We start from the raw sequence: 27,605 nt of genomic DNA on the forward strand, positions 1-27,605 counted from the left end.
CGTACTCAAAATATCTTGTAATCTTTAAACAAATCTATGACTATTCGTGTTAAATGGTACCTTTTAGGTTAGGCAAGGCATGTTGTTTTATAATATAGACCCGATAATATTTATTTCTTATGATGCTCATAATTTATCTAATTGATTACACCGTTTGCTTAAACATTCGTATAAGAGATTTAATTTTTATTTTCCAATCTCTCGCATTTGCTTTTTGCAATTCTTACACGGCACCGATTTATTTTATTTATCAAGGCGTTTTAATGGACCGATGCGTCGTCTATATCAGGTTCGTAATTGATTGAAAGATTTATAGGCGCAAAGAGCGATGTCATTTCAGATACATATACACATAGGATTCAAGTGACAATAGATAACATTTTAACTTCTTTTATAAAACTATCTCTTCCAATTTAATCGGAACTTATTAATCCAATTCAAGGCACATTTAGCAGTTGACAAGGTTCGATTTACTTTACTTAAAATATAATTGTAATGTACAAGGTATATTAGATTACATTGTATGGCACGAAGTGTGATTCTCTTAAACTCATAATAATAGGCCTAAATATCAACAGAGTTGAAAAGTCTGAGTTCTTAAATTACCCAAGCTAACCGTAATTGTGAAAAGAGAACTTTTAAGTGTTTTCTGACTTTTGTTTGAAATTTTTATTTTAAACATAGATATTTCATTTAACATTCAGAACTTTTCTTTCGAAATTCGTATCTACTGAATTTATGATTAGAAAAATTATTAACTAATAAACCATTTAATTTAAGACAACCTCAATGGAAATTCAGAAATGTTATTTGAAATTCGGAAGATTTCATCTATAATTCAGGATATCTTTAAACAAAGTTTCTGTAGAAATCTTTCAGAGAAAATTATTTATGTGCTTTGCTGATTATTGATGTTGGCATATTTCAAAAATATTTTTTATTTTATTCTAAAAAAATTCTGAATTTTATATGAATATCAAATTCAAATCTAAATTCGGAATAAAAAATGGATAATCAAATTAGATAATTCAAATTAGATATTCTGAAATCAAATTCTGATTTTCAATATCAATATTATGCATTTCAAATAAACTGAATATCAAATGAAATATGATAACTTTTAATTCAAATATCAGATTTTAAAAAAAGAATTTATGAGCTCCAACTGTTTTGTTTGTTTGTTTTCTAATTACAGTTGGAAATAGTGTCAATGGTTAAACATTATTTCTTGCTTGAAAACGCTTTATGGAGTACCCTTTAGGGCATTCAATACATTTTTCAATATTAAAAAGTTGTGAGCTGTAAAAATAAATTTTTGTTCATCTTCCATTGTTTTCTTCTGACCCATGCAGCATACAATAATTTACCTTATAGAAAAATATGTCATACTACGATATTATTTAAATCAGATATCATCGCTCACAGACACATTTGAATGACCAATGGCTTAGACATAAGATAAGTTTTTGCACATTTAATATTTTTGCCTCTATTGAAATCTTTACCCTTGACTCTTCGTATGATATGCTTTTTTGTTTGCAAATATTTTATCGTAGTGAGAATAAATAAAATATTTAAAAATAGTCTGAAACTTATTTGCAGGACTGTGGTGATATCGATACAAACCCTGGAAGCAGCAGACGAAATGAAAAAGCCGTACTTGCCAGGTTATGGGGTAGTTTTGATACCAAGTATGTAAAAGTTTCATTGGATCAATTTTACTAAAATATTAATGCGATCTAATTGAATTTAGATATATGAAACCACTGTTGACTCACTCGAGGCCTACTTTGTTGGAAACTTTGCCAGTTTGTTGTAATCCCGTAGCTCGCCTTTTAACAACAACTGAGCAATTAACCCAGGTAAATGACAATATTAATTTAATACAGTAATACATAGGCCACACACATTGTTCAAAATTAAGCCATAGATTGTTATGACATATTTTAGTTATGCTTTAATGTTTCCGAATTACATACTATCAGAGAGGTTTTTAGTTCGCTATTGTTCCTGCCATCTTCCTCGTGATCATTGACCATATCATTATTCGTAGAAATGCAATTTAATTGTAAATGTTACCCGCATACAATCTATTTTTCCTGCCTAAACTATTTGTAATTAAAATAGATTTAATTTACATTTTCATTTTCAATACTCTTCATTTATATCATTTATATAATACCATCAATTGGTTATATATGACTAATACGAACGTCATTTACATTCTGTAAAATCTCTTCACACTCATTTCAAATCCAAACTTATTACATTAGGATGGTGATTTGCGTCGAACAGATTCGGATTCTGACATTTGCATAGATGATAGCGATTTAAGTCGAAACCGAAGTGGAAGCGGTGGTGGCGGCTCTGGAGACCCGCGACGAAATTCAATCAATCGTGTAAGTATACAGTTTATGGCAAATAATCGTAGTACCTTTGCTAGTTACAGGAACTGTGATTGTGATTGAACTTTAAATGCAAAGAAAAAAAAACAACAAAACAAAATTATAAACTTTATACTTCATATGTTTACAATTACATCTAATACTACACCGAACCAGTACTAGTCATTGAACTGTTTGAAACGCGTACCAAAGAATAATTACACACACATGTACTAATGTTATCATTGACTATATCTATTATCTACAAGTGTTATTATTATATTATTTTTTTTTGTTATCTTTACAATTATATATTTTATTAGTATTATGTTATTTAAATTGCTATTTGGTTCTTACAATTTCCTATTTTTAAATTGGTTACAATGTGAAATTTTAAATACACTGATATACTGTAAATATGTATGTAAATAACTAATTTTCCAAAAAAAACCTCTACATTTCCTATAACACAGAATATTTGTTGCATGTTGTTGTAATCTGAAACAATAAATTAATAAGACTTATGAAACAAAATAACCATTTGTTTAACTCTTCTTTTTTTCTTCTTTTCCATAACTGTAATTTTGTTCTATGTTCTCGTTCTAACTTGTGGACTTATTTTCTAATTATCGCAAAAAACTAACGAAACATAACAAAAACAAAAATAAAACCAATCTAATATTTGACCCAAAACTACTCTAATCACAATTTTCATCATCATGGCTTGTTATACCAATTACAACTATTAATACACAAATACTATCATACTAATCCAACAACAATAACAACGCTTTTATAGTCTAATGTATTGACTGAAACTAATCAAATAATTGCTGATCTCAGTGTGGTTACAAACAACTTTATGTAAGGCAACATAATCGATTGTAACAAGAAAATATGAAGGTTGGTTTCATTTATTAATAATCTTAAATAAAACATTGACATAATTAGCAAATGGCATTTTAAGGTGGCAATTCTTGTATCCTTTATAAGACCGTAAATGTGTAATTCGCTTGTATGTGTAGAATGCTATCCATTTCAAGTGAGATGTTTTTTTCTCTTCAATTACAAAACAATGAAAATGCATGGGGCCGATGGCAAGTTTTTGATGCAAAAAAAAAAAACATTTTTTGAAGTTAGACATTTGAATAAAAAATTGATGGAATCATGGCTCAATAAAAAAGGTTGCTTAACTTCCAAGAAACAAGGAAAATGCAACTCTGTACCGGAGTCTTATAGTGTCAAATCTATTTTTAAATATTCAACACTTGGTTCTCTAATTTCATTTTCTATTTTTTTATATTGAAAAGAAGAATGAAATACTGGGGTTTCTCCTTAAAATTGAATTCAAGATAGAGGGACAATGCTGTTTCATCCCGAAATAACACATTTTGTTGTCCGACAACGTGGAAAATATGCATTTTTGTTGCATCTAAATTTAAAATAATTTCAAATTATTTTCTTTTTGATTCAAAACAATACGCACATATACAAACTGTGTATATGTTTTGACAGAATATGGGCACCAAAAGAAAAAAAATTATTTAGGGGGTAGCTTTATTCTACCCATGGTACAATGAAGAGAAGGTAGGCCAACTTTGAAAAAATTGCAACTATAGAAGTCTACCTGATTGGCTTGTAATGTCAGAAATGGTATCAAAACCATAACAAAATCAAGCAACTTGTTGCATTTATTTTGAATAAATAATTGAAAACCGCGAAAACTGAATGAAAGGTCAACACTTCTTTTCAAAACCATGTTCTATATATCTCTAAAGGATTATTTCGCTACAAAAACTCTAGATTTTGTCGATGCATACGATGAAATAAACATTTTGAAAACATCCGAATTTGAATGTTTTCTGAACAATGTTTTTGTTATCGAAAAGAAAACACATACATAAACAAATAAAGATGACATTTTAAGCCAAGAAAATAAAAAAATTGAAATCATATGGTATCATAGCCCTACCTTGATATCATTGTACCATGGTTCTACCTACTGTAGTTGTGCCATGGATGGAATCATGGTAATGATATCAAGGTAGGGCAGAACTACCATATGATTTTAATTTTTTTATTTTCTTGGCTTAATATGTCATCTTTATTTGTTTATGTATGTGTTTTCTTTGCAATAACAAAAAAATTGTTCAGAAAACATTCAAATTCGGGTGTTTTCAAAATGTTTATTTCAACGAATGCATCGACAAAATCTAGAGTTTTTGTAGCGAAATAATCCTTTAGAGATATATAGTACATGATTTTGAAAAGAAGTGTTGACCTTTCATTCAACTATCGCGGTTTTCAATTATTTTTTCAAAATAAATGCAATAAGTTGTTTGATTTTTTATTGTTTTGATACTAATTCTGACATTACAAGCCAAACAGGTAGACCTCTATACTTGCAATTTTTTCAAAGTTGACCTACCTTCTCTTCATTGTACCATGAATGGAATTATGTTCATTATACTTTCAAAACCTCGAAAACAGAAATTTACAATCTGACAACAACTCAGGGCCTTAAACCGAGCTGTCAAAGATGCCATATTTTCTTTTCACCTTATTTTATTATTGGCGTCAAATATATTGACAAAAGCAAGTAAAAAATAAGTAAGTTCGGGCGGGCCGAACTTAGAATACCCTCCAACATTTGGAACTGATTTAAAAATGTTCAAAAAATAAAATCCGTTAAAAATTCTGTTAAATATCTAAAAATCCGAAGACGTGGACCTGCATTTCGCCATTAGTCATTGCAATATTAAAATACGAAATAAAGAGGTACCGTTATATCGGGGCTATACGAATTCCTGGACATGCATATTTAATTTTCTGCCACAGGCTGTAGTAACTATTAGGAACTTTCAAACTATTTCGGTGAATATTGTACCTAACATCGTCTAAATACCGAATAAATAGGAAGACCTGGACCTGTATAGACAATTTTCTGGCAAAGACTGTAGTTCCCATTATGAACTCTAAATACGAAATTTGGTGGGGGGTACCATTATGGGGGCTATACGATATCGTGGACCGATATAGTCCATCTTCGAACTTGACCTGCCTGCAGACAAAAGACTGATCTGTGTAAAATGTTAGCTTCCATTCTTTATTCGTTTCGACTCTAGCGTGATTATGACAGACGGACGGACAGGGCTAAATCGTCTTAGAATTTTTCGCAAGGTTTAAAATGCTAACGCTAAATTAGCATTAGCAACGAAAAGTTTCAGCCTTGCCTGCAAAAATTCTTCGAAATATGTTGCCTATCACTGAGCTATGCCAACAAATAGCAACACATTACAAAAAAATAGTCGAGAGAGCTAATGCTATTTAAAATTGGCAGCCAACATAAAATAGCAGTGAGCGGCTGGCTGCAACAAAATTGAAATCAGCTCTAACATCAGCTCAGCACCGTTATTGCTTGGCAAGTTTTTCAGCCAACAAAAACAAATAGTGTTGTTGTGTTGCTCATAAAAAAGTTCATGCTGTATGAAATGCGATAAAAATCGCGTTCTTATACATTTGGTATTTGGTAGTTTTCTGATGTTATTCAATAAATTAAAAAAAAGTGGTAAGTTAGATATCAAAAATAAACTTAGGTTAGCTGACCGACAAATACCACTAATATTCCGACTCCAGCACATGGCACAACAGTAGCAAGTGTTCAAAGAAAGAACATAGCACCAATATCGTCACCAGTAAAAGTCCCTTAAGAATGCCCAGCAATCAAGGTAGTAGAAGAAGAAGACATAAACAAACTTTGTTTTTGTGTTGCATTCATTTAGTGCGAATTCAGCATCACAACAACTTGTTTTGACATTTAAAGGTAGATGTACCGTGGAGCTATTGCTTATTTTGTGTGCTGAATTTTTAGCTTCATTGCCGGTTTGGCCTAACAAAAATACGTAGCTTAAATATATATGTTATAGTGTCCTGTAATGTACTTTTTGTTTGCTTCCGCGTGTCATTTTAGGTTGAACGTTCGGTATTGGGGCGTATTCGGCAATTGAAATGATATATATATATATATATATATATATATATATATATATATATATATATATATATATATATATATATATATATATATATATATATATATATATATATATATATATATATATATATATATATATATATATATATATATATATATATATATATATATATATATATATATCATTTCAATTGCAAAAAATGTTATTTGATCTGAAAATGCTATATATATACGAATCCCGACCTAAATTTGACAAAAATTGAACTCGTTTGAAAACAGAAAATTTAAAACTTAAAAATTAAAGTAAAAATTTTTTTCTCTCTATAGAGAGACAAATTTAACGTAGCGTACACAAATATTTTTCTTTCCCGCCATGATGAAATGTTTTGTACGTCCTTATAACACAAATAAACCCGGTCAATATCTTAGAATTTACCAAAGTATACATGTAGAAAAGTTCGGCCGGGCCGAACTTTTAATACCCTGGAAGGACTTCAAATATTTCAAAAAAACCGTCGAAAAATACCGCTTAAATGAAAACCATTATATAGGAGCTATAGAAAGACAAGCACCTACGTAAGTAATTATCTGTCATATGCAGTAGTACCGATTCCAAACTTCAAATACGAAATTTGAAACAATTTCAGTGATACCGTTATATGTATGCTATACGAAGACGAGCACCTGCATAGACAATTTTCTGTCATAGGTTGTAGTACTCATTACGAACTTCAAAAATGAAATCTGAGACAATTCCAATGAATAATTTCACAAAATTATTAAAACACCGAATATCGGGAGGTACCGCTATTTGTAGGCTATACGAAGAGGTGGGCATGCATCAGAGATGGGCATAATGCACTGTATTTTTAGTGCACTAATAATTTCACTATCACTGTTCATTTAGTGGTAGTGCAATTTTTAATTCCACTACCACTAAAGGGTTAGTGGTAGTGAAAAATAAATTCATTACCATGTTTATGGGGAGCTGTACGAAAACGTGGACCGACATGGCCTATTTACGAACTTAATCTGCCTACTGGCAAGATACACACGTTAGGACAATTTTAGCATCCTATGTCAATTCGTTCGAAAGATAGCGTTATTACAAGAGACAGACATTGCTAAATCGACTTAGAATTTTACCCTGATCAAGAATGTAGGGTCTAACATGAGAATTTCGATGAGTTACAAACGGAATGACAAGGTTAATATGCCTCCATAGAATGGTGTAGGGACATATATCTTATGATATAAAATGAACATTGTTCCTCTTGCATCCTACCACACCTACGCCGAATAAATGTTGAATCCGATATCTTCATTTGCGATTACAATTTAGAACATCGTTAGTTGTATTGCAAACATTCTACTGGGCGTAGAATGCTTATTTTCCCAATTGTTAATAAAATTGATATTAGATATTACAAAAGTAATATCTAACTATAGGCGACAAACAACAAATAGTCGTTTAAAAATAATCACTTTAAATCGACTCGATTTCTAAATCCGAATTTCAAGTTCTAGTTGTTTAGTCTAGTTTAAAATGGTAAAAATGTTAGACACCGAATCTTTGTTTACGTATAAATACACGCTTTTTATATCTTCAGCCATATGGCTACAGAGGGTATATATCATTTGATACGGCCAAAACGTGCCTCTTCGAAATAACAGTTTTAGACCCTAGGTCTCTTTGCACCAAATCCGTTTCCGGATATTTGGAGTTGATCTAGCGATGTCCATCCGTCCGTCTGTCTGGCTGGCTGGTGCGCACGATAACTCTCGATTTGACCCAAACTTGGTATATCGTAATATTCTTTTCAAACTTATATCGAGTTCGGAGATGGTAGAAATTTTCACAAAAAAAAAAAAAAAAAAAATAAAATAAAGGAGAAAGGATAATGCGATTTTGCTCCAACTTTGCAAATCCGTCCAAAAATACCGCTCAAAGGAAACCGTTATATGGGGCTTATACGAAGACGTGGTTCTGCATAAGTAAAAAAAAAATCAGATAATTTCATAAAAAAATCTGCCTTAAATCATCAAAATATCTATCTTTTTACTTCTAGCTGGTCCGGTCCGCGTTGCCGGCCCGTAATTTTAGTCTTTAAAGTATATTTTATTTTTTTATTTTTTATACTTATGTAAGCGACACAATTGTTATTATAAGTAATACCTCCATAGTAATAGATCACACAGATCTGTTTCATATAAGTGGCAAAATTTTCATTAAACATAATGGCTCGAATAAATAGATATAAATACCCATTGCAAAAATGGGTACTCTAGACGCAAATTAGGAAAATCTGCCCAAGACCCTCAAAATAGGTAAAATCAGGAGGTACCTTTATATGGACGCGACTCCAAAGATTGATATTCTATCCCCATAGAAGCTATGTTGGCAAATAATTGAACAATAAAATTTTGGTCCAAAAGTGGGCCTATACTTATCAAAGTTTGAAAGAGAATTTTCTTCTTCCTAAAATTTTAAATTACCAAAACTTGAGGAAATTAATTTGATGGCTAAATTAAAAAGATACGCGAAACCGAGGGATACCCATATATCGGGGCTATATCAGAACTTAGACCCACATTACCCACATTTTGAACAAATGATTGTACGTGTAGTAACCCCTAGAACTGTATCAAATTTCAAACTATATCGCAAATTTTGCGAAGTTTAGAGAAAAATATTTGAGACCCATTGTGTACGGTTAAAGCTATATAATGCCCCTAAAAAAGTATGGCCTGGGAACCCAAAACCCTTTTGAGATTTTGATCTACTAACCAAATACTTTTCACTCAGAATTTCCCAACCCCCCGATTGGGTGTTGCACAATGCCATTACTCGCTATTGCACATAGATCCCATATAATTGTGCCTATGATTTAAATATCTTGAAGGTTTCAGTAAAATTTTTCGGAGGATATGAATTCATTTCTTACTAAATTTTCAATTCGATCTACCATTTTGTATAGTCCGCATATATGTATATATATTCTGTATTTTACTGATTACAGTCCCAATGAATTTTAATATCGAGTTCTCATTGAGCGTATTACTGCCAAATGAAAGGTGTAGGTCCACATTTTGATATGACCCCTATAAAGCTATATCGGCTATTTTTTGTTTGTTTGGAAAGATTACAATTTGACAGCGTATTGTGCGCCAATCTCATTATCTTTAGCTTACATTCACAATTCAACATGAAAAAATTTCATGCGATAATTAAAATTATGAAAAATTAAAAAAAAAATACATAAGAAAACAAATTTAACTCACATTTTTATTTGCGTGATTTTGTAACACGACTTTTTTTTTTTTTTTTTTTGATTTTATTCTTTTCTGCCATCAGGCCAGTCGTTCTTGAGTTATAAGCGCAGTAACTAACATAAACTTCTTTTTTATATATAGATGGTAAAAATAATACTTTATTTTGTTCACAAAATAAAAAAAAACTATTGAATAAGGTATAAGTCAAATTGAAAAAAATGTGCATCATATAAAAAAATTCTTGAACTTGTTCGCGGATTTGTTACAGCAAATGTTTAAAGGTCCTTAGGAAATTAGCCATTTTTACTCGATTTTAGAATGGTTTGCAATGAAATAGTCTCTCTTTTCGTTATTTCCTTTCGATAGTAATTATTATTTAACTTAGATGTGACCACGTTAAATTATTTCGACAGCATGTATTCAGTTCGCCACTACAAACAATTCAATGTAACCCGACCGCAATTTCCGTTCTCAAAAAAGTGTCAATAAAGTTAATCAAACTGAAAAAAAACCGTTTGTACACGATTAAATATGATTTTTTGTATCATTTTGTGAATGATATAATTCGTATAGTTCCACTTAGCCAATAAATACATAAAATCTATAAATAACAGTTTTGTCCGGTGTCGCTTTATACTCCCCAAAAAGACTACACATCATATTAGAATTCAAAAAGAAAAAAACTACAAATTTACATTCGAAAATAGTAAGTCAAAATGGAAAAAAAATCACGCAATATAAAACATTACGATTCTACATTTCAAAAGTCAAAATGAAAATTTTTAAATTTCACATTTTTACGCGATTTTTTGGATTTTATCCTTTTTTGCCAAGAGATTATTTCGAATTTGTCGAAATCGTTAAAATCCGACTAGTGGTTCTTGAGTTGTAAGCGTAGTAACTAACACAACTTTCTTTAATATTCAGGGTGATATAAAAAGAACTGCAACAAAGTCAAACGCCATAATTTTTACATTTTTTTTTAAATTTTATTGAATGAAAGCAAACAATGTCAAAAATAGCATCAAATTTTAGAATAAGTTTAGATTTGTTCGAATTGGTCACCTTTGGTAATCGTCATACGCTGCTCGAATGTTTCCCTGCGGTATTTTATTCTGATGCCATTTATTCTGATGCCACGGTCGATTAATACGAGCGGAGAGCGACCATCGGCTTTTATGGCATCCCACACCATCACCATGAGTTCTGGTGGCCAACCGAAGGTGCACATTTTCAGCTAACCTCTTTGGCAAGTAAACGCGAACATTTTATTTCGGAGATAACCAAATTCGGCAGTTCACCACTTTCGGCCAAGCGAAGTAACTCTTTAGTCTATTTTCATTCTGTTGCGGTGTAAGTTTTTGCACTTTTTGAAATTTCAATGGCTTTACCCCGAGCTCATTTTTCAATCTTTGCCGAATAGAATATTGCGATATGATCAGCTAACGACCCACTTTTCGGCCACTGCGACGCGGGTTTCGATCAAGTCGCTTCTTTACTTTTCGAACCAATTCTGTTGATGTTGGTGTTTTCTTCCGTCCACTTCCATGACGTCGGGCTACGCTACCATTATCGCGCTAACGAGCGATGGTACGAGACACAAAAGATTTATTCACATTTAAATGCTGGAGTGCTCTAACGATAGCCACTTGTGGTTTTCTATCCAAATATGAAGAAATCACACCATCAGGCTTGAATTCCATCACGTATAACTTTTTTTCTGGAAAATTCTCACCAAAATGCTTTTGTAGCTTATAAACACTGTCACTGGAATAATTTTAACAGCTGTCAGACGGGTGGCTTGGAAATGACAGCAGTCTGAAGTTGGTTGCAGTTTTTTATACCCTCCACCTTGGAAAGGAGGGTATATTAACTTTGTCATTCCGTTTGTAACATCCTTAAATATTCGTCGTAGACCCCATAAAGTATATATATTCATAATCAGCATAAAATTCTAAGTCGATTTAACGATGTCCGTCTGTCTGTCTGTCTGTCCGTCTGTCTGTTGAAATCACGATACAGCCCACATTATTTGACGTAGAGCGCCAAAATTTAGCAGAGCAATTGGTATTGTATCTAGGATGGTTGGTATTGAAAATAAGATATATCGGTCCACGTTCTGGTATAGTCCCCATATAACGGTACCTCCCGATATTCGGTATTTTGATGATTTATGCCACATTATTTAACGGATTTGTCTGAAAATTGGTATTTGTAGGTCATAACGGGTCCCTGTATGTGTGGCAAAACATAGCATGTATAGGTCCACGTTTTGGTATAGCCTTCATATAACGGTACCTCCCGATATTCGGTATTTTGATGATTTATGCCACATTATTTAACGGATTTGTCTGAAAATTGGTATTTGTAGGTCATAACGGGTCCCTGTATGTGTGGCAAAACATAGCATGTATAGGTCCACGTTTTGGTATAGCCTTCATATAATGGTACCTCCTGATATTCGATATTTTGATTATTTTTGCCACAGTTTTTAACGGATTTGTCTAAAAATTGGTATTTGTTGGTCATAATGAGTTCCAGATCCGGTGGCGAAACATTGCATGTATGGGTCCATGATTTGGTATAGCCCCCATATAACGGTACCTCCCGATATTCGGTATTTTGATGGTTTTTGCCCCTTTTTTTCACGTATTTGTCTGAAAATTGGTATTTGTAGGTCATAATGGGTTCTAGCTCCGTTGGCGGAACCTTGCATGTGTAGGTCCACGATTTGGTAGAGCCCACATATAACGGTACCTCCCGATATTCGACATTTTAATGGTTTTTGCCACATTTCTTCTAATGTTTCCTTTACCCTAATGTGGAGGATATTAAAAGTTTGGCCCGGCCGAACTTAATGTTTTTTTTACTTGTTTTCATCTCACCCTGTATATAGATGTTAAGTCTAATTTTTTTTATTTTCAACACACAAAAAAATGTTGAAAATGTTCAACTTTGAAATTTGGTACGCCCGACGTATTTGGGTAACATTAATATGAATACATGTGCTTTATTTGTGTGGTGAAATACGTCGACCGAGAACGTCGAATTTTAGAATAAAATAAAAATTGGTGAATTTTAAAAATTGCCAATTTTTAAGACCTTATCAGTTGGTAGATTCTGAGGTCCATATCTCATGCGTATTTGGGTAATGCGGACGTAAAAAAACGAATTTTATTTAACATTGAATGATTTTCCCTGATTTAGAGAAACACAGGCTTTGTTTTCTCTCCATTTTGGATCGCCTTAGTGTGAGATGTTGTCTAATTGTGCATAATACACCACAATAAAAACTTCTCCTTCATTTCCATCCCAAAAATGCATTTTTATTTATTCATTTTATGCAGCGATTACATACATATATATATATATATATATAGCACTAATTTTTTTTTTAATTTAATTAATATAATTTGTTTTTATTTTGTTTCAGATTGACAATCATTTGCGCAGTTATCATTTGTAGCGAACCTGTTCCTTTTGTTTGTTCTAGTTTAGTTGTTTTTTAATTGTCCTCGAAAAGGCTATACTGCACACACGCTCTGCAAAAGGAGACATAATTGAGAATTGAAACTACTTAGCTTCGTGATCGAAATCTCTTGGAATGCTGTGAGTCTCGTTTTTGTTTTTTTCAAAGCAAGTGTAGTATGTGTTGTTGTTACACTTCATAATGTTTAAACTTCCTAAAATGTGATGTATTTTAAGTTGCTTTTTTTAAGTAATAGACAAAATAGAGAGTGAGAGAAATTACTTACAACTTGTTTGAGGGTGATATTTTTAATTTTAATTAAATTTAAATTAATTAAATACATACATATATACACATATATTCATCCAATATGCAAATAAAAAGTTATTTATTAAAACAATCAAAAGTTCCTTTTATATTTTCTAGTTTTATTATTTTAGCTAAATCGTTTTATTTTTAAAATTGTATTGATTTGTTCTGTTTCGATAATACCTAAATACGGTATCCAAAATTTGACCTACTGGGTCGATGTTTTTCATAGCACAAGTTTAAAAAATGAATTTAGATTAATGTTACCGGAAAATCTTGACAATTGCAGTATAAATTCAAACATACTTGGTCTACTATAAAGGATATATCTGATTCTTTCTATAATATTCAGTATTTGGAATTTCCATGCTAATGTTAAAAAAAGCTTTGTCTAATAGGCTAGGGTTACCCGATCAGAACTTTAACTTATCAATTACTCATGTGATGAAGATTGCTCGAGTTATTCCGATTCTGATGTCAATTTAGTTTCGTATCGTACAATTCCTGCCGCTCCCATCGCTAAAAGTGTATTTGCCACTAACGATGTTTCAGGGAAGCACATAGCACAGAGAACGAAAGAGAAGACTATTGTTGCAGCCCTTAATCTGTTTTCGCATTCGATGCGGTGGACTATCGTATGCTAATTCGTCATGAACTCTATCCTTCCAAACGATGTGAGATTTGTATGGTGCACTTGACAAAAAGTAATTAAAATTTAATAATTACAATTGTAACTTTGAACACATCTCTATGTATTCATGTAGGGAGCAGTTTTTATACTCCAATCAAAGCTCCGAAAAACTCGCTCGATTTTACCCAAAGAGTGAAACTCACTCGCTGTCACTCGAATAGGAGTGAGCATGTTTTCCTTGTTTTTGAGTGGGAGAAAAATTTGTTCAAAATCAAGCAGATTCCATTTTTTTCGAGCAATCTTTTTTGTCATGCCGTTGTGGTGTTGGCATGTGTGTGTGTGTAGTTTTGTAACCACCAATTGCAAACATAACAAAAACAATCAAATCAAACAAAGCATCATTGCTTACAAGTACCAACAAAGCATTGCTCTGTTCGAGAACCTGCAAGAATCTACAAGTTTTGCAACAGGTGCGGGGAACGATTAAAATACCGTCTTTCTCACAACTATTCAAGGCGATAATTCGATTGTTTCCAATTTATCGCGAGCGATAAAGTTGCGATGAGCGTTGAAGCATTTAAATCCCTCACGAGCATAACCTTTGAACGAGAATCTCACGAACGATAAAACTTCGCTGCATGCGTCGTCGATTTGATCATTCGCGAACGTTAGTTTTTTGGGAACGCAAAATAAGCTCATGCGCTAAAATCGTATTTTTAATCGTTCGCGATTGATTAAAAAACGCTCTATTTTATGTTGCACATCCATTCGCTGTGTGTGTACACATTTACATATTTTCCTGCTTATGCATTCGGTAGCAGAGGGCTGCAATGAGTATGATTGAGTAGGCTTGATCACACACAGTGGAAAAACAATCAAACTCAATCAGTCGGTCAGATGTAACATGGATAAACATGAGTTACTCAAGCCAAATGAAAAAGTTGTGATCAAACATGTATTGATCGAAGTTTTGTGTTCGCAATCAAACAGCTCACATAAGTTATTTGTTTACGAACTTATGATGAATTGTTCATAACGGGTCGATCATCTATGATGAGTCTGATCGGTTTGATTCATCCTAGTTGAGTGAGTGATATGATTTGATTAAAACACAAATGTTCGAATCTGAGCTAAATAATTGTAATTTTACTAAGCATTTCATAAAAGAAATTGGTACAAATTATATTTAATAAACAGACAATTTTTTCATTTTATTTGGATTGTCGGTTTGTTAGACTTCAGTGACTTATTTTTAAAAAACAAAATTAATATTTTTAATAAAGAAACACATCATTGGTATTTAGTAAACAAAAAATGTTTAAATATTTTTTTATTTTACAATATTGGTCAATATTTTTCACAAACTTCAACTTTTGCGTTTACCTACACATGTGTAGTTTCTACTTGCAACAATTTCGGTCGCACTATCACAATATTCTTCCATTTCAAATATTATAGAAGTCAAAATAACCTGTCCCAACTTGATTGAATGGTTGAATAAAAAATGACGCTGAGCGAACTCGATTCAAAAAAACAATAATTTACATTCATGTGTTCGATCAATTCATTTCATTCAGATCAAAAATCATGTAAGAATCCGAGTATGGTTGAATTTTTGCATACTCGTTGCAGCCCTCTGTTCTGTACCCTATTGCTTTTGAGACGGGACTTAATTATGGTCCCTTCTAACATGCAATAACCTTTTCTTTTCCAATCGCCCAAGTTAAATGAAATACACCAGATAGTAAGTGAAAAATAAAAGATTTTAGAAACTGTGTGAAAACATCACACGTCGATTTATATTTCATTAAGTATTGCAAAACATAAAGATATAGTTTAAAAAAAATCTATTATTCTAAATAGAAACTGAATAATATAAAATCAAATGAGCTCAAGCCTGAAGAAACTAATGTAAAAAATAAAAAAAAACATTTAGACCTGACATTTTTCCAGTCCTTACATTTTTGCGCACCCTGCACTGATATATATATATTTTTGAATATCATAAAGGAAAAATCTGTTATTGCAGTAAAAAACGTTGAAGGTGAGAATATATAAAACGCTTTATTCACTGGCTTAAGTCATCGGCTGGCTTCAGCGGAAAAGAACAAAGGAGCGTAGGGCCAAAATCGAACTAAGTCAACATAAAACTCCCTTCGATGACTTTAGCCAGTCAAAAAAGCGTTTTATGTGTTCTCACCTTTACACTATTGCAGTTCTGGAACAAAGCACATGTTGGTGCACATTCATTTTTTGTGTATAATATGAATTAAATAAAATAAACGAGAAATTAATTAAAAAAATTAGCTCTTTTTGTATTTTTTCTTGGTCTTGCAAAATATCCGCACTTAAACTATTATTTTTTTTATTTATCAGTGGTAATAATAACACTTATATTCCCATTGAATTGTATAACATTTTGGAAAACAATATCTAGAATTACTGTGCACACCTACTGTGCAAGCGCCATCCTAACAAATGACGAAAAGACGGTTCGAAATCTTCTAGGAATGCGTTTTGCACTCAAAACCCAAAACCACCGGTCCATTGCAATACATTCTGCCGCTTTTTTCTTTCATTTTGACACGATCAACCTGAACCCCCTGCCAATAAAATTGCAAGAAAAATCGTCAATTTTTCAGAACAAAATCGAAATAATCGCCATTTGCATTTTTAAAAATCGGCAACGTAAAAATTACTAAATAAACACATATTTTGCTTTTAAACAAAACATGATTGTTTATTTAACATTGAATGATTTTCCCTGATTTAGAGAAACACAGGCTTTGTTTTCTCTCCATTTTGGATCGCCTTAGTGTGAGATGTTGTCTAATTGTGCATAATACACCACAATAAAAACTTCTCCTTCATTTCCATCCCAAAAATGCATTTTTATTTATTCATTTTATGCAGCGATTACATACATATATATATATATATATATATAGCACTAATTTTTTTTTTTAATTTAATTAATATAATTTGTTTTTATTTTGTTTCAGATTGACAATCATTTGCGCAGTTATCATTTGTAGCGAACCTGTTCCTTTTGTTTGTTCTAGTTTAGTTGTTTTTTAATTGTCCTCGAAAAGGCTATACTGCACACACGCTCTGCAAAAGGAGACATAATTGAGAATTGAAACTACTTAGCTTCGTGATCGAAATCTCTTGGAATGCTGTGAGTCTCGTTTTTGTTTTTTTCAAAGCAAGTGTAGTATGTGTTGTTGTTACACTTCATAATGTTTAAACTTCCTAAAATGTGATGTATTTTAAGTTGCTTTTTTTAAGTAATAGACAAAATAGAGAGTGAGAGAAATTACTTACAACTTGTTTGAGGGTGATATTTTTAATTTTAATTAAATTTAAATTAATTAAATACATACATATATACACATATATTCATCCAATATGCAAATAAAAAGTTATTTATTAAAACAATCAAAAGTTCCTTTTATATTTTCTAGTTTTATTATTTTAGCTAAATCGTTTTATTTTTAAAATTGTATTGATTTGTTCTGTTTCGATAATACCTAAATACGGTATCCAAAATTTGACCTACTGGGTCGATGTTTTTCATAGCACAAGTTTAAAAAATGAATTTAGATTAATGTTACCGGAAAATCTTGACAATTGCAGTATAAATTCAAACATACTTGGTCTACTATAAAGGATATATCTGATTCTTTCTATAATATTCAGTATTTGGAATTTCCATGCTAATGTTAAAAAAAGCTTTGTCTAATAGGCTAGGGTTACCCGATCAGAACTTTAACTTATCAATTACTCATGTGATGAAGATTGCTCGAGTTATTCCGATTCTGATGTCAATTTAGTTTCGTATCGTACAATTCCTGCCGCTCCCATCGCTAAAAGTGTATTTGCCACTAACGATGTTTCAGGGAAGCACATAGCACAGAGAACGAAAGAGAAGACTATTGTTGCAGCCCTTAATCTGTTTTCGCATTCGATGCGGTGGACTATCGTATGCTAATTCGTCATGAACTCTATCCTTCCAAACGATGTGAGATTTGTATGGTGCACTTGACAAAAAGTAATTAAAATTTAATAATTACAATTGTAACTTTGAACACATCTCTATGTATTCATGTAGGGAGCAGTTTTTATACTCCAATCAAAGCTCCGAAAAACTCGCTCGATTTTACCCAAAGAGTGAAACTCACTCGCTGTCACTCGAATAGGAGTGAGCATGTTTTCCTTGTTTTTGAGTGGGAGAAAAATTTGTTCAAAATCAAGCAGATTCCATTTTTTTCGAGCAATCTTTTTTGTCATGCCGTTGTGGTGTTGGCATGTGTGTGTGTGTAGTTTTGTAACCACCAATTGCAAACATAACAAAAACAATCAAATCAAACAAAGCATCATTGCTTACAAGTACCAACAAAGCATTGCTCTGTTCGAGAACCTGCAAGAATCTACAAGTTTTGCAACAGGTGCGGGGAACGATTAAAATACCGTCTTTCTCACAACTATTCAAGGCGATAATTCGATTGTTTCCAATTTATCGCGAGCGATAAAGTTGCGATGAGCGTTGAAGCATTTAAATCCCTCACGAGCATAACCTTTGAACGAGAATCTCACGAACGATAAAACTTCGCTGCATGCGTCGTCGATTTGATCATTCGCGAACGTTAGTTTTTTGGGAACGCAAAATAAGCTCATGCGCTAAAATCGTATTTTTAATCGTTCGCGATTGATTAAAAAACGCTCTATTTTATGTTGCACATCCATTCGCTGTGTGTGTACACATTTACATATTTTCCTGCTTATGCATTCGGTAGCAGAGGGCTGCAATGAGTATGATTGAGTAGGCTTGATCACACACAGTGGAAAAACAATCAAACTCAATCAGTCGGTCAGATGTAACATGGATAAACATGAGTTACTCAAGCCAAATGAAAAAGTTGTGATCAAACATGTATTGATCGAAGTTTTGTGTTCGCAATCAAACAGCTCACATAAGTTATTTGTTTACGAACTTATGATGAATTGTTCATAACGGGTCGATCATCTATGATGAGTCTGATCGGTTTGATTCATCCTAGTTGAGTGAGTGATATGATTTGATTAAAACACAAATGTTCGAATCTGAGCTAAATAATTGTAATTTTACTAAGCATTTCATAAAAGAAATTGGTACAAATTATATTTAATAAACAGACAATTTTTTCATTTTATTTGGATTGTCGGTTTGTTAGACTTCAGTGACTTATTTTTAAAAAACAAAATTAATATTTTTAATAAAGAAACACATCATTGGTATTTAGTAAACAAAAAATGTTTAAATATTTTTTTATTTTACAATATTGGTCAATATTTTTCACAAACTTCAACTTTTGCGTTTACCTACACATGTGTAGTTTCTACTTGCAACAATTTCGGTCGCACTATCACAATATTCTTCCATTTCAAATATTATAGAAGTCAAAATAACCTGTCCCAACTTGATTGAATGGTTGAATAAAAAATGACGCTGAGCGAACTCGATTCAAAAAAACAATAATTTACATTCATGTGTTCGATCAATTCATTTCATTCAGATCAAAAATCATGTAAGAAACCGAGTATGGTTGATTTTTTTCATACTCGTTGCAGCCCTCTGTTCTGTACCCTATTGCTTTTGAGACGGGACTTAATTATGGTCCCTTCTAACATGCAATAACCTTTTCTTTTCCAATCGCCCAAGTTAAATGAAATACACCAGATAGTAAGAGAAAAATAAAAGATTTTAGAAACTGTGTGAAAACATCACACGTCGATTTATATTTCATTAAGTATTGCAAAACATAAAGATATAGTTTAAAAAAAAAATCTATTATTCTAAATAGAAACTGAATAATATAAAATCAAATGAGCTCAAGCCTGAAGAAACTAATGTAAAAAATAAAAAAAAAAACATTTAGACCTGACATTTTTCCAGTCCTTACATTTTTGCGCACCCTGCACTGATATATATATATTTTTGAATATCATAAAGGAAAAAATCGGTTATTGCAGTAAAAAACGTTGAAGGTGAGAATATATAAAACGCTTTATTCACTGGCTTAAGTCATCGGCTGGCTTCAGCGGAAAAGAACAAAGGAGCGTAGGGCCAAAATCGAACTAAGTCAACATAAAACTCCCTTCGATGACTTTAGCCAGTCAAAAAAGCGTTTTATGTGTTCTCACCTTTACACTATTGCAGTTCTGGAACAAAGCACATGTTGGTGCACATTCATTTTTTGTGTATAATATGAATTAAATAAAATAAACGAGAAATTAATTAAAAAAATTAGCTCTTTTTGTATTTTTTCTTGGTCTTGCAAAATATCCGCACTTAAACTATTATTTTTTTTATTTATCAGTGGTAACAATAACACTTATATTCCCATTGAATTGTATAACATTTTGGAAAACAATATCTAGAATTACTGTGCACACCTACTGTGCAAGCGCCATCCTAACAAATGACGAAAAGATGGTTCGAAATCTTCTAGGAATGCGTTTTGCACTCAAAACCCAAAACCACCGGTCCATTGCAATACATTCTGCCGCTTTTTTCTTTCATTTTGTACACGATCAACCTGAACCCCCTGCCAATAAAATTGCAAGAAAAATCGTCAATTTTTCAGAACAAAATCGAAATAATCGCCATTTGCATTTTTAAAAATCGGCAACGTAAAAATTACTAAATAAACACATATTTTGCTTTTAAACAAAACATGATTGTTTATATTATTAAAAAAAAACAGAAAATAAATATGTACAACTATGTAATTCAATAAAAAGGGAAAACTAATTCAGTTTTGCCAAAAAAAAAGTAAATAATAACAATAAAATACAAACATAAAAAAAATCTACAAAAATTTAGATATTTTAATATACAAAAAAAGTATATACATTTTTGGTATTAATTTTTGGCAATCTTTAGAATAAAGCATTCTTTCCAACGCATCATAATTTAACGAACTTCTATAATTTTTTGTACGAATTTCGACAAAATTGAAAAAGCCAGAGAGCTAACTACACGTTTTATTTCGGAATTTATTTTTTCCAAAAGCTTTTCAAAAATATTTTTAAAAATTTATTCAATGTTCAACTCCCTAAACTCGGATTCTGTTTGTAAAATAAATATAGGGAAATCTTTAAAAATATCTAACAAAACATTATTTCTCTTCTTCATTACTGTTTCCAGATCAATAGGTTTTAAACATTCAAATGAATTTAAATTAAAATCAAACCGTTTCAATAACTGATTTGCAACGTTCAGTCTAATGAAATTTTTTAAAATGCTCCTAAATAGTAACTCCATTTAGTTAAGTAAATTATGAATTTCTGTTGATTCTTGTTGTAAATTTGTAAATGTTATTATTGACATGGAGATTACACTAAAAAAGGGCATTGTATGTTCTTAAATGGCATTACCCATTTTTAAAGTGAAAAATCTCAAAATGGCAGCGCTGCCCCCTCCTTGCAAAGTTCTCAAACAACTCTTGATCTAGTGACTCAGCAGTGCTCCCACACAAAACCCAATAGTGAAGACCAGACTCCGTAAAAACAACCACAATTTTCAATTTTATGAATATCTCAAAGTTGTTAATATTTAGATCATTATAGATTTGAGTGACTTCAGTATTTTCACTCATACTCCTGAAACGACATAGACGACATCTGCTTATTCGAAGATTTTTTCTATGATAAGCCGTGAGAGCATTTCATTGTCTATTTATTCATTATTCTATGCTGGGAGTATTTTTGTTCGATTGGCTTCCTTACTTCTAGTCCCACGGTTGATCCGTCCAAAATTATGTTTCTTCGGGTTGAACTTCATTCCTCAGCGACGCATTTTGCTGTTTAGGATTTCAATACATGTTTAGGATGTTGATAAGTGTGCGGAGCTCAACATAATATATATATATGAATTTTAAAGCTGACGCTGGGGGATATTAAAGCCCTTTCAAAAGAAAGTTTTTACTAAACTGCATATTATCAAAAATATGGTAAAAGTTATTGTTTTTCAAAGTTAAAAATCCGAAAGAAAAAATTTTATAGAGTGACTGAATTTGCGACAACTTTCATCTTTAATAATTAGTAGGGATGTCACTGGTAAAGATTCCAAACGAATGTGGTTTTAATTCCGAAAATTGTCTTCGGTTTTAAACCACTTTGGAAGTTCCAATTGAAATTGTATTTTTATGGTATACAAGTATCATTAAAACACTTTCAAGTAATAAAAATATGATAGCAGAAAAATACAATTAAATTTACTTTTTTTATTTATTTAAAATAATTAGCAAAATTTAATTGTTTCTCAATTGACGAAGCAAATTTTTAACATCATTTACGTTTTAATCATTTAGGGGCAAGCACAAAAGTTTATTTATTAGTTTCAATTAAACTTGTTATTAAAATGTTCACCTTGCACTGGGGTAGGACAAGTGGTCCGAAGCAAATTTGAAATTCATTACCGTTCATTACTTTGCGCCACAATTACAGACATTGTGTAAAAATTAACAAAATTAATTTTATTTTCGAAAAAAAAAAATCTTTCCACTTCTACAGTGTTTTCTAATCAAGTGGTTTGTTTTGATTTCTCATTCATTCGTTCCAAGGTCGGCCAAGAATACTACTTTGACATTGAAACTTAGTAGTTTTTGCCTTATTGAGATGTGACTCTCTTTGAATTTCAAAGCACAATATGTCTTTTGGCGGCAAACTTGATTGTCAGATGGGCTTACTGGCCGACCTTATGTGGGCCATGATTCGTTCTTTCATTTCTCTAATGTTGCCGTATTTACATTGAATAATGAGATTTTCGTAATTCACCAAATCGATCGGAATCTAAAGATGCTAAAACAAAAACGATCGATTTTGAATTACGAAATTCAAACTATTCCGATTCGATTTTGTTGCATGCCTATATACATACATAGTTTTTAATAATATTATCATTCAAAATGCGTGTATTTATATATAAATCAATAAAATTTCTGATTTTATATATATGTAGAAATATTACAAACTCCCAATGCAATTGAAGTTTTTCTGGCGGAAACTACTAGGTAGCAGCATTTTTCCTTTTCAGTTAATTTTCAAGAGGAATCTTTGGTTTTAATAGCAAACCAGGGAAAAGTGAGAGATTCCACACGGAGTTTTTATTCATAATTTGACTGAAGTGTCGCAGCCATACCTAACCCTAAATTTACTAGCATAATTCATAAACAATAATATAAATACACGCTGTGCTTAGTTTTTTGCATTGCAGGATTTTTTGTTCAGTATTTCATTGTGAACATTTAAATAACAAGATTAATTTTAACTTATAAAAAACTAGTTGGCCCGGTCCACGTTGCCGGCCCGAAGTTTTAGTCTTTAATGAAAATTTTGGCTCATAAAGGTGCACAAATTTTATTATAAATATTAACTCGACTAAATAGAAATAAATACCTATGGAAGGAAGGAAAATAGTCGAAGTTAATTACGCTTTTACCATAGCACATAGCACATATACACCCACTACCATAGCACCTCAAATTGTACATTAGAGTACCCATAAAGTCTATGTTCTTGTTCATAGTAAAATTCAGTGACGATTAAACTATGCCCATGTGTTTGTCCGCCAATAGGTAATAATCACTATAGATCGGCGGACCTAGGGAATATATAGGGACTGTACCAAAATATCTACCTATGTTAAAATTTTTCTGTAAGATGGTTTTATACTCTCAAAGTAGCCTAAATTGATTGGAAAATGTGATCAAGACCCTCGAAATAGAGAAGCCAAGATGCTAAATAATGGCCAAATCCATAGAAAAACCTGGCTCAATGGTTATAATTTTCTGAAAGGAGATTTTCTTCAATTTCGTAGGATATGTATCCTTATTAAAAATTAAAATTAATAGAAAAAAAAAAAACAAATTTAAAAAATCTTGAACTTGTTCGCGGATTTTTTACAGCAAAAACTATTCAAAAAAAAAAAAAAAAAAAAACACTGCAAATGTACCTTTGAAAATAGTAGGTCAAATTAAAAAAAAAATCATGCAAAATAAAACATTAAAATTGTACATTCCAAAAGTGTTTCAAATTTATCATTTTACGTGATTTTCTTTTTTGGATTTTGAATCGTTAACATCAGACCAGCGGTTCTTGAGTTATAAGCGTAGTAACTAACTAATTTTCAGATTAAATGAAACCTTTTGCAATTGCAATGAAACTTTTTGCAGTGGAAATGAAACCTTTTGCCACCGAAATGACAACTTTTGCAACCGAAATGAAACTTTTTGCAAATCAAATGAAAATTTTAGATTTACAGAAGGAAAAGTTATAGAACATTTTATTTTTAGTAGGTTTAAAATTTAATCAACTAATTATAAGTAATATTTAGTTAAAGAGGAATTTGTATTGATTACTAATACCTATTTATTTATAATATTATTTCTTTACACTTAAAAAAATAACGCTCCCATAAAACGTAAGTGTAGATGCAGAAAGATTAAAAAAAATTTTCAAGGTCTTTCCTCCAAAAGACCCGAATTTGTTTCTCAATTGACGAAGCAAATTGATGCCACATCTTTTCTTTCTTTAAAATTAGATTTTTTCTTCCAATCTATTTGTGAAAACTAAATAATCTGGCCTTACGAATGGTAAATTGAAGCAAAGAAAAAAATGTAAAAAAGGAATTTGGTATATATGTATATATATATATATATATATATATATATATATATATAAATTTTAAAGAAAGAAAAGACGTGGCATCAATTTGCTTCGTCAATTGAGAAACAATTAAAATTTTCTAATTATTTTAACCAAAAGGAAAAAAATGTAAAATTGAACAACAAAAAAATGGAAATTATTCCCCCTTCCATTGTTAAATAAAACAATGTAAATCCACGTCTGGTTCCACATAATGGTTCCTCCAAATATTCGGTATTTTGATGATTTTAGCGTCATTATTCACCGTAGTAGTTTTAAATTACGTATTTAGAGTTCGCAATGGTAACTACAGTCTGTGACAGAAAATTGCCTATTGCCCTATAGGCCCCATATATAAGTACCTCGGTATTTTGACGATTTTAGGTACAATACTCACCGAAATTGTTTGAGATGTCGTATTTGAAGTTCGTAATGGAAGCTACAGCCTGTGACAGAAAATTGTCTTTGCAGGTCCAGGTCTTCGTATAGCTCCGATATCACAACGGTACCTCCTTATATACGGTATTTTGGCTACATTATTCACGGGTTATTTCAAGTTTCGAATTTGAATATGGTAATGGCTTGTGACAAACTATGCCAATGTAGGTGCGCGTCGTAAAGACCCTAATATAATGGCTATATTCGGTATTTTTAAAATGTTAACAAAATTTGTGGCGAATGTTATTTTTTTTCGAAAATTTTCAAATTCGTTCTAAATGGTGGAGGGTATTCAAAGTTCGGCTCGGCCGAACTTACTGCTTTTTTAACTTGTTATTACATGAAAGTGTTTTAAAGTTACAAGTTCCCAAAAAAATACAATCTCAATTGCGAATTCCGTAATTCTGAAGAAGCTAAATTAATTCCACTTTCGATTCTAATTCTAAGGGATTTTGGTTTGCTTCTTCAGTTTTCGATATTTCAATTAGTTTATCATATTTAAAAGACACATCTCTGAAGCTATAGGCTGCTAGTCATTTCAAAGTGCAACAAGTTGTTTTGTTAATTTGACAATTTTTCAAAATTTTTAGGGTAATTGCAAAAATAACTACCCATTAACTTTGTAAACAGAAATTTTAATCTCAACAAAATTTTAAAATGCTGTTAATAGTTGATCGGTTCCAGAATCTTCTAGTTTCGGTATCTTAAAGAAAAATCGGCTATCGTGGTGAATATTTTAATTATTGCGTGTTCTGAAACAGGTCAAATATTTGATATTAAATTACGTTTTAGTCAAGTTTTTTTATCCGAGTTGACCGAACAAAATAGCAAACACAAGGTAAATTAACTGTCTATTCAAAACAAAGTACCCACATCAAAAACTGTGTGTATTTTGTGACATTAGAAGGAAAAGTGCATTCAGATGTGTTATTAGGCCTGTCCCGTTAATTATTGTTCCATAGTTCCAAGCAATTCGAGATAAACAAAATTGAAATACCTTTTTCTCAAAACACTTAAATGGCGGATGTGTATATGTATGCCATCGAACTAAATCAATAGTAATTACTAATTTCAATATGGCTCTTCTCAATCGAACTCAGGATATGCAAATCGAATAGCCCAAAATGTTAATGCATATCTGATTTGTAATTGTTATTTTTGGATAGAGAATGATGGAAAGTAGCGCAAGGTAGTTAACGGAAGAAGCGCTAAGCTCTCGGCCCTTAAAAAGAACAATTTAACAAATAAAATAATTTTTTCCTTTTCTTTTTTTCTTTTTTAATGAAAATATAAGAATTAAGTAAAAGAAACACACAAACACATTAGAATCATTTATGTTAATGTACACCCAAATAAATAGTTCATAATACTCTTGTCTCTTTTCTTGTCTTTTTAATGTTTGCCATACCCCCATTCAACCAAAGATGGAAATAATGGAAAACGTTCAAAGTCCTGTATCGACACGCATTAGACTTTTAGGCTTTTATGGCAAGAATTTATAGAGTAGTGATGGTGTCACTAAATATGAATTGTAATCCTTTAGATAATTTGGAATTTGGAAATGCCTACATAACTATCTATGTAAGCATGTGTGTCTGTAAAGTTATACCCTATTTATATATGATGCCATATATTATACATACATACTTGATAAATACTCATAGAAATAATTTGTATCTATTTACATATGTATACAGATATTATTACATATTTCCGATAATAAAATATATATTATAAATTTTGAATAATTGTTAAAAAGATAAGAGTTTGAAATTGATGACTTCAATTTGTTACTTAACTAACTTAAAAATATATTGAAATATGCTGAAATTTTTATACGAAATATCAGAACATGTGAATGTTGAGAAACACACATGCGAAAGACATACTCGAATGTAATAGTATGAGATTATATCTGTGTGTGCATATTGTCACGTAATAGCCTGTTTTGTGTCCTTAAAATATTTATATGATTTTCTGCAAATATTGTTCAGTGCTAATAGAAACAGTCTTAATTGTTATATTCTATTCTAATTATTTTGTAAGTGATTTCACTTTTTGAATGTGTAATAATGACGATATAATAATAAAGATATGGGTGAATCATACACAAATCAAATGTGTATTCAATTTCTTTTCTTGTCGATTACAAAAAGGTAAGCTGAAACAGATTGCGGGTTTTACATATGATATTTTTACAGCGCAGGCCATTTGGCAACGCTACTAACATTAGATTAAATAAAATGTTAATTTCTAGATCGAAGGAGATTCTTAACTCTTTTTCAATCGAATGCAGATTATATTTTTGTTATTATTTTAATTCGCCGATTGTCTCACTTACGGCGTGATGATTCTGGTGACTCTGCAATGGACGATGAAGCAGTTTTACAACGTTACCTAAAATTCGATGTTGCGTTC

The 27,605-nt window shown here is 31.4% G+C and overlaps 1 protein-coding gene across 1 annotated transcript in view; it reads left to right on the forward strand.

Annotated features, from left to right (window-relative positions):
- The window catches only part of LOC131800485 (sodium/hydrogen exchanger 6), a 38,132-nt gene extending 10,820 nt beyond the window's left edge, over positions 1-27,312 (forward strand). The window contains exons 11-14 of the mRNA XM_059128318.1: positions 1,585-1,691; positions 1,754-1,862; positions 2,274-2,399; positions 26,612-27,312. Of these exons, the coding sequence (XP_058984301.1) occupies positions 1,585-1,691; positions 1,754-1,862; positions 2,274-2,399; positions 26,612-26,689 (420 nt within the window). The 3' untranslated portion in view covers positions 26,690-27,312. The remainder of the gene's footprint in view (positions 1-1,584; positions 1,692-1,753; positions 1,863-2,273; positions 2,400-26,611) is intronic.
- The last annotated feature ends 293 nt before the right edge of the window (positions 27,313-27,605 follow it).

This window comes from Musca domestica, unplaced genomic scaffold, assembly GCF_030504385.1.
Source record: "Musca domestica strain aabys unplaced genomic scaffold, Musca_domestica.polishedcontigs.V.1.1 5, whole genome shotgun sequence".
In the NCBI taxonomy this organism is placed as follows: Eukaryota; Metazoa; Arthropoda; class Insecta; order Diptera; family Muscidae; genus Musca; species Musca domestica.